Source organism: Podarcis cretensis, assembly GCF_951804945.1.
Source record: "Podarcis cretensis genome assembly, chromosome: 10".
Classification (NCBI taxonomy): Eukaryota; Metazoa; Chordata; class Lepidosauria; order Squamata; family Lacertidae; genus Podarcis; species Podarcis cretensis.
This window is the reverse complement of record NC_137179.1, coordinates 6,475,555-6,487,705: the sequence shown is the minus strand read 5'-3', so window position 1 is coordinate 6,487,705 and position 12,151 is coordinate 6,475,555. Positions and strand designations below refer to the sequence as shown.

The window sequence follows — 12,151 nt, the reverse complement described above, 5'->3', positions numbered from 1 at the left end:
GATTGCCAGTGGGATTTAATCTATGCTAAGCCAAGTGATGCTCTGGAAGGCTTCTTTTTCCGTGTAATTTATAAAGACATCCCATTCACAAGCTTCCAAATTCGTGATTTGGTAGGGACATTTGAAATCAGGCAAGCCAGGGGTCAAGGAGCTCTCGGGCGAACACAGGTCATCCACAGGCCAGGAGAGAATCTAAGTCACGAAATGCAGTTGGCTTTTATTCACAGAAAGTCACAACACGGCTGAGTTCCTCTGGCTCGTCTCATTCAGCTGGAACATAGCTGTCAATGTTTCCCTTTTTAAAAGGGAAATTCCCTTATTCTGAATAGGATTCCTCTCAAGAAAAGGGAAAAGTTGACAGCTATGAGCTGGAAATGTTGCTGAAACTGACGACTGGCCCCGTCTTTTGCCTGTAACTTTTCACTCTGGATTCCCCCCCCCCCACAATATACTACTACTACTACTACTACTAATAATAATAATAATAATAATAATGAAATATACTCGGAGTTGAGAGTGGATTTCATGCTCTTTATTCAGCTCATAGTGGTGAGGAGGAATGGAAGTTCCCCCAGAATGTCTGCTTTATATACATTATTTACACAGTGGGCCCCACGTGATTGGCTAATTCCGGGATTCACCTGTAGGCCAATCAGGTTGCGGATTCACTTCCACCTGGAGCTGGATTGGGTGGCTCCTGTGGACCAATCAGACTGCTGCATTCTGGGTCCTATTGTTCTAGGACCAATCAAACTGCTGCATTTTGGATTCTATTCAACTCAGTACATAACAAATAATAATAATAATTTCATTTCATTTAATATTCTAATTTTCTGAGATGGTTAATTTGGGATTTTCATCAGTTGTACTCCATGATCATCACAATTATAACAAATAAAGGCTTGACATATCTCGCTTTGCATGTCATGAGTCTATCTCATATATTAGTTTCACCTTTTAAGTTGAATTACTGAAATAAACGAACTTTTCCACGATATTCTAATTTTTCGAGTTTCACCTGTACTGTAGATAGTTTTCACTCAGGTCCCCATATGCAAATAAGGGATTGAAAGTGACGTTCAGTGATTGGATAGTTATAGAAAGTGTTACAGTTGTGTTGTAGTGGAGCTCTATATAAGCAGGCTCGCTGAACCCTTCAGTTCAGTTCTGTTCTGGCCTGTGAATAAACAAGAGCTGTTTGAAGAATTGCTGTCTTGTCTGATATGTTCACCCACAACTTAACAGATACAGTGGTGCCTCGCAAGACGAAAAGAATCTGTTCCGCGAGTCTCTTCGTCTTGCGGTTTTTTCGTCTTGCGAAGCAACCCTATTAGCGGCTTAGCGGCTTAGCGCTATTAGCGGCTTAGCGGCTATTAGCGGCAAAGCGGCTAAGCGGCTATTAGCGGCTTAGCGACTTAGAAAAAGGGGGGGAGCGAAAAAAATCGCAAGACTCGCAGGACGTTTTTGTCTTGCGAAGCAAGCCCATAGAGAAATTTGTCTTGCAAAGCGCCTCGAAAAACGGAAAACCCTTTCGTCTAGCGGGTTTTTCGTCTTGCGAGGCATTCGTCTTGCGGGGCACCACTGTATCTCTTCTTTCTCGTATCTAAAAATGCAAGAAGGGCCTTTACACTCACCAGAAGCTCTGCTCTGCTCTCGCCGGTCCTGGAAAGAGCCTTAAAAAAACTCCCATATGCTCAGAGACTTTGTGCCTGTTCACTGGGGGAAATAGGAAGCCCAGAGCACTTGTTCTTTAGATGTCCCTTTTATGAAGCGGCACGTTGTGAGACCATTGATCCCCTGCTGGTGAGGCTCGCTGACCTCCCGGAAAGGCAAAAATTGACCTTTTCCTGTTAGGCAAAGATCAGAAGACGACCCGGATGGTCACCAGATTCTATGTACAGATCGGTAGGCGCAGACCATCTCCCAACTCAAACTAGTCCGTAAAGAAAATCCCCAAACTCGGTTCCATGGGAGACTCTGGGTCATCTCTTTGCGGTAAGGTAAAGGTAAAGGGACCCCTGACCATTAGATCGAGTCTCGGACGACTCTGGGGTTGCGGCGCTCATCTCACTTTATTGGCCTAGGGAGCCGGCATGCAGCTTCGGGGTCATGTGGCCAGCATGACTAAGCCGCTTCTGGCAAACCAGAGCAGCGCACAGAAATGCCGCTTACCTTCCCACCAGAGCGGTACCTATTTATCTACTTGCACTCTGACGTGCTTTCAAACTGCTAGGTTGGCAGGAGCAGGGACCGAGCAACGGGAGCTCACCCCGTCGCGGGGATTCGAACCGCCGACTTTCTGATCGGCAAGTCCTAGGCTCTGTGGTTTAACCCACAGCGCCACCCGCACCCCCTCTCTCTGCGGTATCTTATCTTAAAGTTTTAAGTTTCTATGCGCTTATCACATTTATAAATTTTAAATTTATTGTTGTACATTGTTTTAATTGTTTGTTTTCCTTCTGTGACTGTACCCCAAGTGTGTTTTATAAGCTGGTCTCCGACCGTAATAAATTATCACAGCAGGGGAGAGTTGCTCCTGTGTTCGAATCCTGATTTTGGGTTTTCCACAGGCATCTGGCTGGCCATTGTGAGAACAGGACGATGGACTAGATGGTCCATTGGCCTGATCCATCTTATTGATTAATTTATTGATTCAAACTCAAATACTGGGCTTATTATTAAACAGGGATTCAAAGTACGGTAATCCAGGGAACTTCTGTGCAGGTTTTTTCCCCCTTTTTGGCCAACGCTGTCTTCCTTCAAGCAGGAAAATGCCGGCGGCCTTTCTGACCCCGAGGACAGAAGCAGCGGCAGAGTCCGAAGGACGGCAGAGACCCAGAGCCTTGAGGTAAAGACCCCCCTCTTTATCTTTGAGCCCCAGGAGGTGTTGATTTCTTTAGCAAACAAGCAAAGCATGTGACTTCTTACTGTGGTTGTGCAGGTGCGTTCTCCTGGTGCGCTTGGAATTAGGGGAGCCCTGTTGGAACACCATGCCAGTTATGGGGTGAGTTATTGTGTGTTTCCCACCCACCCCTTTTTCTATTTTCAAAAAATATTTTTTTATTGCTCAATTTCCACATAACAAATTATCAATCCCCTACATAATTTCCCCCCCTTCCCCCCCACCAAGGAATTCCCTCAGTTCCTCTTCCTGATTTCGCTGCACATATTTTCTCTGCTTATTATAAAACTGTATATATCCTTACATATCTGCCCATCATGTTATCAACCATAAATTTGTGTGTGTTTATTCAAAACCTGCCAAGGAGTCCAGTTCATTTTGTTGTGTTTTTAAATAACTTGTGAAAAGTACCCATTCTTCTTTGAAGACACAGTTGTCCTTATCTCGCAATTTGTATGTCAGTTCAGCCAGTTCTGCATAGTTCATCAATTTCTCGTGCCACTGTTCTGTCGTTGGAGTTTCCTCGTTCTTCCATCCTTGTGCTATCAAGACTCTTGCTGCTGTTGTCGCATACATAAATAAGCTCCTTATTTTCCTTGGCAGGTCTTGTCCTACGATCCCTAACAAAAATGCTTCTGTTTTGGTTTTTTTACTAATGTCCTTTTAAACATTTTCTTCAATTCATTATATATCATTTCCCAATTTAAAAAAAAATTCTTTGCGTTCCCACCACATATGATAAAAAAGCCCCTTCTTTTTCTTTCCATTTCCAACAAATGTTAGAGCCGGTTTTATACATTTTTGCTGTCTGTACTGGTGTTATATACCATCTATACATCATTTTCATATAATTTTCTTTCAGAAGGGAACAATCTGTAAATTTTAAATCTGTTTTCCACAATTTTTCCCAGTCCTCAAATTGTATATTATGTCCTATATCTTGTGCCCATTTGAAGGATGAGCGCCTTCTGAGATGTGAATTCTATGAAATCACTCTCCATTGGAAGTTTCCGGTGTAAATATGTGCAAATAAATCATATTTCAAAGATACTGCAGACTCTGCGGTACCTCATTTCCCCCGAAGGAACACAGACCCTGGCCGAATGCCCCAAACGCCTTGGAATCTCGTTCAGAGACTGGGGTGGCCAGTTAATGTGTATTAGGAGAGGGATGCTCTGCTCATGAAATCTCATAAGGACTACAGTGGTACCTTGGTTTTCAAATGCCGTGGTACTCAAACAACTTGGAACCCTAACTCTGCAAACCCGGAAGTAAGCGTTCTGGTTTGCGAACTCTTTTCGGAAGCCGAACGTGCTCTGTTTTGAGTGTTCCACTTCTGATTTGAGTGCCACGCTTCCGTTGTTATGCTCAGGTCTGACTGTTTTTGCTATTTATTTATTTTGCACTTTTGTTTTTGTGGCTCGTGTGTGTGTGTGTGTGTGTGTGTGTGTGTGTGTGTGGAACTGTGTGGAACCCAGTTCAGCTACTGATTGATTGATTGATTGATTGTGTGACTGCAATACATCGTTCTACCTCCGCGGACACTGAGGTCCAGCTCCGAGGGCCTTCTGGCGGTTCCCTCCCTGCGAGAAGCCAAGTTACAGGGAATCAGGCAGAGGGCCTTCTCGGTAGTGGCACCTGCCCTGTGGAACGCCCTCCCACCAGATGTCAAAGAGAATGACAACTACCAAACTTTTAGAAGGTATCTGAAGGCAGCCCTCTTTAGGGAAGCTTTTAATGTTTGATGTATTACTGTATTTTAATATTTGATTGGAAGCCGCCCAGAGTGGCTGGGGAAGCCTAGCCAGATGGGTGAGGTATAAATAATAATAATAAATTGTTGTTGTTGTTGTTGTTGTTGTTGTTGTTGTTTATTGCTTTCGTTTTATGGATCAATGGTCCTGTTAGATAGTAAAATGTTAAATTGCTGTATTAGGGATTGTTTTTTAAAAGTTTGGAACTGATTAATCCGTTTTGCATTACTTTCTGTGGGAAAGCGTGCTTTGGTTTTGGAACGCTTTGGTTTTGGAATGGACTTCCGGAACGGATTAAGTTTGAGAACCAAGGGACCACAGTACTTCCTTTACAGAGAAATTGCAACCTGATGTGGAAATGCAGTTAGCTAAACTGAAGGTTGGGAAAATGAGGAACTGACAAGAACCTCAACGGACAGATTTCACTAGCCTTATATGCCTAGAATTTGATTTCTCATCCATTCCTCCCTGTGCACATGTGATTTTCCTCTCCTCTCTTTCAAGGCTTATCCTGGGCCTCACGGAGCAAGGAGAATTAAGGTAACCCTTTTTGCAACAGCAGGTAACTCTCAATTCTTAGCTGTGATTCCTGCAGCCGCCTCGGGTGGCAGAGTCCCATGGGGTGGCACCCCAGCCTGTGCCCCACCTGCCCCTGCTGCTGCTGCTGCCAGAGAAGCATGGGGCAGTAAGCGAGGCTTTGGCAAGGGGCAAGGCAGCTTCCCTTTTTGCCTCAGGCGGCGAAATGGGATGGGACATCCCTGATTCCTCGCATAGGGTATGTCCGAGAGACAATCAGTCCTCTATGAATTTGTTTGATACTCTTTTAAAGTCATCCCAAGTTGGTGGCCATCACTCATAGCTGTCAACTTTTCCCTTTTCTTGCAAGGAATCCTATTCGGAATAAGGGAATTTCCCTTAAAAAAGGGAAAAGTTGACAGCTATGCCATCACTTGGGGAGTGAATTGAATAGGTTAGCTATGCGCTATCAGGGGTGGCCAACTCCCAAGAAACTGTGATCTACTTACAGATTTAAAAACTGGCAGTGATCTACCCCATTTTGGGGGGTTCAGGTCGAAGTTGTTGAGCTTTTTAAAGGGGAGTTTAGCTTCTTTGGGGGGGAGCCAGTGATCTACCAGTGATCTACAACAGACGTCCAGTGATCTACCGGTAGATCACGATCTACCCTTTGGACATGCCTGCACTGTGTGAAGGACTTTCTTCTGTCTACTCTGAATCTTCCAGCATTCAGCTTTGGGTTGTTGTTGTTTTTTCTCAATGTGGAAATTTTTTATTTCACCATTACAGAAGAAGCTCTTTTGCCAGTTCTTATATGACTGTTAAGGGACGTGGGTGGCGCTGTGGGTTCAACCACAGAGCCTAGGACTTGCTGATCAGGTCAGTGGTTCGAATCCCCGCGACGGGGTGAGCTCCCGTTGCTCAGTCCCTGCTCCTGCCAACCTAGCAGTTCGAAAGGACGTCAAAGTGCAAGTAGATAAATAGGTACCGCTCTGGCGGGAAGGTAAACGGCGTTTCAGTGCACTGCTCTGGTTCACCAGAAGCGGCTTAGTCATGCTGGCCACATGACCCGGAAGCTGTACGCCGGCTCCCTCGGCCAATAAAGCGAGATGAGCGCCACAACCCCAGAGTCGGTCACGACTGGACCTAATGGTCAGGAGTCCCTTTATATAACTGTTATAAGTTACACATATAACACATATGCAAGTCCTGTGAGTAAAATCAGTGAAGAAATAAAATGTAATATTTATATTCTGGGCAGTACTCATGTTACATGTATGGTGTCCATTTACACAGATACTGCTTTGAGGCCTTTTGCAATCATGCAGTGTATAATTTTTGGAAATAATGGAAAAGCTACTGAAGTTTGAGTATATTAGCTTGTTGGTTGCTTACACTGTATAGGCTGTTATGACCTTCCAATGACATTGTTAGTAGCTGGCAGGCTGCCAATCCCTACTAAGGCTGGGCCAGTGTTGTGATTCGCTAATTGCAGCATTAGGGTGACCTATTGTAGACAGTGTGTGTGTTTTGCGTGGGCTGGCTTAAGGTATATAAACTGGGCCAAATAGTTGGATTTTGGGTCACTCCCACCACATGTGGAGGTATGTGCCTATGGAGGTGCATTTATAAAAATGTTACATGGAAAAAATACGAGAGACATTACACATACTTCTGTAAAACAAGAAAATCTTTAACAATAATAATAATAAAGTATAAACTGGGCCAAATGCCCCTGTTTGTAGCATTCAGCTTTGTTGGTGTAGGAATGTTCAGGGTGACAGGAGAGGATATATTGTTTATTAATATCCTTCCTAACTTGCGCTGGCAAGTTCCTTTATGTAGCAGAGTTACACCCCCCCCCCCTTTTATATGCACAGCAGATAGCTGGTTGCAGGCTCGTGTGAGCCTCTCACTATTATACAATTAAATCCGTCTCAGACTGAATTGTACGTTCCTGGTAAGTTCCCTTGAATCCCTCTTAAAAGAATAAAGACGCCACAATCTTATTCAAAGTCAGTAAAAGAAGTTTACTTACATCAGTTCACAGTTGGATCCCTGAAGGCAAACTTAGTTACAAATATGTACATGTGGATCTACCCCATATGGGGGAATAATCCCAGTGCTTCTGCCAGCTGAGAGCTAACAGAGCAGTCCTAGCTGAACGCTGGTCAAACGAAGAAGGAAGTGAAAAAGAAAGAGGTGTGCTGCGTGACTCATCCTTTTGTTATCTGGACAGGTAAGGTCACAGCCACCTTCTATCACATGCAAAAGGAAGGATGCTCCAACCCAGGTGGAACAGGAAGTTTGGACTGGTGGGACCAAACATCCCCTTGCATGTCCACTCTAGGAAAACAAGGAATGTTGTATTTGACTGCCTCTCATGGATCACACCCCATGGTTGGGTGGCCCCACTGGACTCTAGTATTATGAGAGGGGCCTGAAACTGTCTCAACAGCTCAGGGGAAGAAAAGCGTTTTAAGATGAAATCTAAAAATCCAAAGATATAAAATTAACAAGGTTTTCTCTCTTTAGAAGCAAAGGTCAGACATGGTGGATCCTCATTCCCTGCCAGTTCAAGGTCAAAAGGTTTGCATTATTTATTTATTTTTTTGTCAATATATGCCAAAACATTAAAAGCTCTGTGGTTGTGGTGGCAAACCTCTTTGTGTGTTGCAACCTAGGCTGATGAAACAGTGAGACAGTGTATTGCTTCTCCAAGCTCTACACATGTTATGTACTGAGTTGAATAGGATCCAAAATGCAGCAGTCTAATTGCTCCTAGAACAATAGGATTCAGAATGCAGCAGTCTGACTGGTCTTAGAACAATAGGATCCAGAATGCAGCAGTCTGATTGGTCCGCAGGAGCCACCCAATCCAACTCCAGGTGGAAGTGAATCCGCAACCTGATTGGCCTACAGGAGAATCACGGAATTAGCCGATCATGTGGGGCCCATTGTGTAAATAATGTATATAAAGCAGACATTCTGGGGGAACTTCCATTCCTCCTCACCACTATGAGCTGAATAAAGAGCATGAAATCCACACTAGACTCCGAGTATATTTCAACACGCTAAATTAACTCCTCTTTCATTGGGATTTGCCAGAATCCAACATCCCCAGAAATCTGTCCAAAATTTGATTTACATCTTTAGGGTTTTGTTGTTCTTGTTTTTTGCAGCCTGGAGCAGGTCCAAATGGTTCCTCTTTTCTGCTCTCCTTTCTTAAAAATATATACTCATTTTATTGAATAACTAAAAGGCCAGTTATCCAGTTAACTGGGAACCTCTAAAGAGTACCGTATTTTTCGCTCTATAAGACGCACCTTTTCCCCTCCAAAAATTAAGGGGAAATGTGTGTGCGTCCTATAGAGCAAATGCAAGCTGCGCCGCTAAGCCCAAAGGCAGAACAGGGAGACGGAGCGCTCCGCAGCGCTCCGTCTCGCTCTTCTAGCTTGGGGATGGCTGCGCCCAATGCCTCTCCAGGGCAGCGTGGCGATGCGCTCCAAAGGCTTCAGGGATCTTTGAGACTGGCGGTGGGGGAAAGCAGCGCCACTGCCAGCCCCACAAGCTCGGGTGAATGCACCTTGAACGCACCTTGTTTTAGAGGGGGAGAAGAAGAAAAAAACAATTTCCCTGTTCTCCCCCTCCTATGGTCCAGTGCGTCCTATAGAGCGAAAAAAATAAGTGTTGCAATCTTGAGTTTGGTAGCAGCTTTTGAATAAGCTCTGCAAATAAAGGTTAAATGGGTTATACATAGATATATGTATATACATAGATGCATATTAATATTTTATCATGATTTTGCTGATAAGTTTAGGTAATAGGTTTATTAGAGTGAAAAGATGTTGAGAAGGACAGGAAGTTAAATTTATGAAGATATATACTTCTTTGTTGGAATTTTTATTTTGATGGGTTTGATCTACAGACTACAAAATGTCTTTGATGTATGGATGTAACTACGGTTAATAAAGCATAATAAATGAATAAATGAATGAATGAATAAATAAATAAATAAATAAATAAATAAATAAATAAATAATAAAAATAAAAATCTAGAATTACTAAAAGGCCATTGCATCCCAAGATATACATCAAAGCATGCAGCAGAACAATGGAACAGAACAATTTCATTCAGGATTATGAGGTTCAAACGTTGCACATTATTGCAGATCCTTTCTAGTAGCATAAGAGAATAAATGGTGAAAAGAACCCAAGATAGAAACATTCAGAGTCTTCAGATCCTTCTGAGACTGCTAAATTGCGTGTTACTGTCTCAGATATCGCAAGATTCCAGACGTTATAATACTGCAAAGACAATTGTCAATCATGCAGCGCTTTCGCTTTGGGGACCTTTGAGCCAACAGCCAGCATTAATAGTTCCTAATAGATGGCCCTCCTTTGACAGCACAGCCAGGCCACATGGTCTCTTGGGACACCAATAATGTCACTAATAAGAACAGTGGCAGGGAAGTCACAGGACGGCTGTAGCTGAGTGGCAGAGCATCAGTCTTGCATGGAGAAGGTTCTAGGTTCAGTCCCCGATATCTCCAGGTCAGACTGGGAATAGCCCCTTTCTGAAGCCCTGGGGAGTAGCTTCCAGTCAGTGTAGCCAGTACAGTGGTACCTCGGGTTAAGTACTTAATTCGTTCCGGAGGTCCGTACTTAACCTGGAAGTGTTCTTAACCTGAAGCACCACTTTAGCTAATGGGGCCTCCTGCTGCTGCCGCGCCGCCGGAGCACGATTTCTGTTCTCATCCTGAAGCAAAGTTCTTAACCTGCAGCACTATTTCTGGGTTAGCGGAGTCTGTAACCTGAAGCGTATGTAACCCGAGGTACCACTGTACTGAGCTAGATGGAACAACGGTCTGAGGGAGGATAAGGCATAATAATAATAATAATAATAATAATAATAATTTATTATTTGTACCCCGCCCATCTGGCTGGGTTTCCCCAGCCACTCTGGGTGGCTTCCACAAAGACCAGAAATACACTAAGATGTCACACATTAAAACTTCCCTGAACAGGGCTGCCTCAAGATGTCTTCTGAATGTCAGGTAGTTGTTTATCTCTTTGACATCTGATGGGAGGGCGTTCCACAGGGCGGGCGCCACTACCGAGAAGGCCCTCTGCCTGGTTCCCTGTAGCTTTGCTTCTCGCAATGAGGGAACCGCCAGAAGGCCCTCAGCGCTGGACGTCAGCGTCCGGGCAGAATGATGGGGGTGGAGACGCTCCTTCAGGGCTTCTCCCTATGTTCCTAAATCACCTGCAAAATCTGCGTTGGCTTGCAAATCCTCCTGTGCGCAGTCAGTGAGATTCCAGGGACAACCACCAGCAAGAAAGCCCTGCTGCCTTGATATACCGTATTTTTCGCTCTATTAGATGCACCGGACCATAAGACACACCTAGTTTTTAGGGGAGGAAAACAAGAAATAAAAAGGCAACGCAAAGCATCCTGAGCTAAGAGAGAGCGCTCCTCCGTCTTCGCTCAGGAGGCTTTGGGGAGGCTATCACTGAAGCCAGGAGAGCAAGCGGGATCGATGCGCACCGATCCCTCTTGCCCTCCTGGCTTCAGCAAATCAAGCCTCCTGGCTTTCCCTCCACCTCCCGCAAGAGCTGCGCACTCTTTAAAGGGAGCGCTGCTCTTGGAGGGCTTTTCTGGGAGGTGGGGGAAGGGACAGAGCGTACGACTCTGTCCCTCCTGCAAAAGCCAGGGATAGCCGTGTGAAGCCTCAGCAGGGCAGCGGGATGAAGGCTCCCCTGTGCAGCACTCCCTCTTGCTGTTCTGGCTTTTGGATAGCCCCGCGGAGCCTCCGCAGGGCACGGGGATGAAGGCTCCCTGTGCCCTGCGGAGGCTTCGCACGGCTAAACAAGAAACCAGGACAACCAGCGGCAGTGGCGTAGTGTGGGGGGTGCAGGGGGGCCCGTCCGCACCGGGCGCAACATCGGGGGGGTGCGCTCGCACTCGCAGCTCTCTGCCCCTACTAAAATCTACGGGTTAGGGGGCACAAATTACTTGCCTTGTCCCGGGTGCTGACAACCCACGCTACGCCACTGACCAGTGGGATCCCTGCAGTCCCGCTGGCTGTCCTGGCTTCTTGCGCAGCCTTGCGCAGCCTCTCCCGGGCAGGGGGAGCCTTCATCCCCTGCCCGCGAGAGGCTGCGCGCAGCTAAGGCTCCCCCAAGAGCCACGCTCCCTTTAAAGAGCGCGCAGAGTGTGTGTGCGGCTCTTCGGGGCTTTTACTAAGGCGGGAGAAGGGCAGCCCTTCTCCTCGGGGAAAAGCCCCAAAGAGCCGCACACATGCTCCACGCGGCTCTTTAAAGGGAGCACTGAGCAGAGCCTCCCACCTGCATTCACTCTATAAGACACACACACATTTCCCCTTACTTGTTAGGAGGGGGAAAGTGCGTCTTATAGAGCTGAAAATACGGTGTTTTTTCATTACCTTTTGCCCTCTGCTTCCTGGAGGAACGTTGCCTTTTCCAAATGGAGGAGGAGGAGGAAATCCGCTACCGTGCTCTTAGAGATCCAGCCGCAATCACGCCATAGCTGGACTGTGCTTGGAAACGACGAAGTTTCTTTTTCTCTTTAATTCTGTTCTTTTCAGGGAGAAAAGGGGGCACCTGGAAGCCAAGGCAGCAAAGGAGAACAGGTCAGTTTCTTTGCACGAGCTGCAACATTTGTGCACATGTGTGCGTGTGCGACAATTGGGGCTTGCGGCAAAACGTTGCACTACTACCGAATGCTGAATTTCAGGATTCCAAATGCTCCCTTCAATTCCTTACCCCACCCCCCATTTCCTAGTGGATCTCCTTGCGTGGCGAGTTTCCGCCCCTCCCAGTGGAAATAAAGACACATGACACAATTATGAAGGTTAATGGGCTAAATAAGGCCACAACTTTATTGGTTACAGGTGATGAGCGGTGTTGGCTTAGGCATTGGTCCTAACCGACTATATCTGGCTTCAGCCCGTCCGCT

General features: G+C 45.7%; 1 protein-coding gene across 1 annotated transcript in view; it reads left to right on the top strand.

Moving 5' to 3' along the window:
• Window positions 1-12,151, top strand: part of LOC307224864 (uncharacterized protein) — a gene marked incomplete at its 5' end in the record, with an annotated part of 180,555 nt that overhangs the window by 82,682 nt on the left and 85,722 nt on the right. The window contains 5 exons of the mRNA XM_079992034.1: window positions 2,768-2,848; window positions 2,942-3,004; window positions 5,161-5,196; window positions 7,708-7,761; window positions 11,781-11,825. Of these exons, the coding sequence (XP_079848160.1) occupies window positions 2,768-2,848; window positions 2,942-3,004; window positions 5,161-5,196; window positions 7,708-7,761; window positions 11,781-11,825 (279 nt within the window). The remainder of the gene's footprint in view (window positions 1-2,767; window positions 2,849-2,941; window positions 3,005-5,160; window positions 5,197-7,707; window positions 7,762-11,780; window positions 11,826-12,151) is intronic.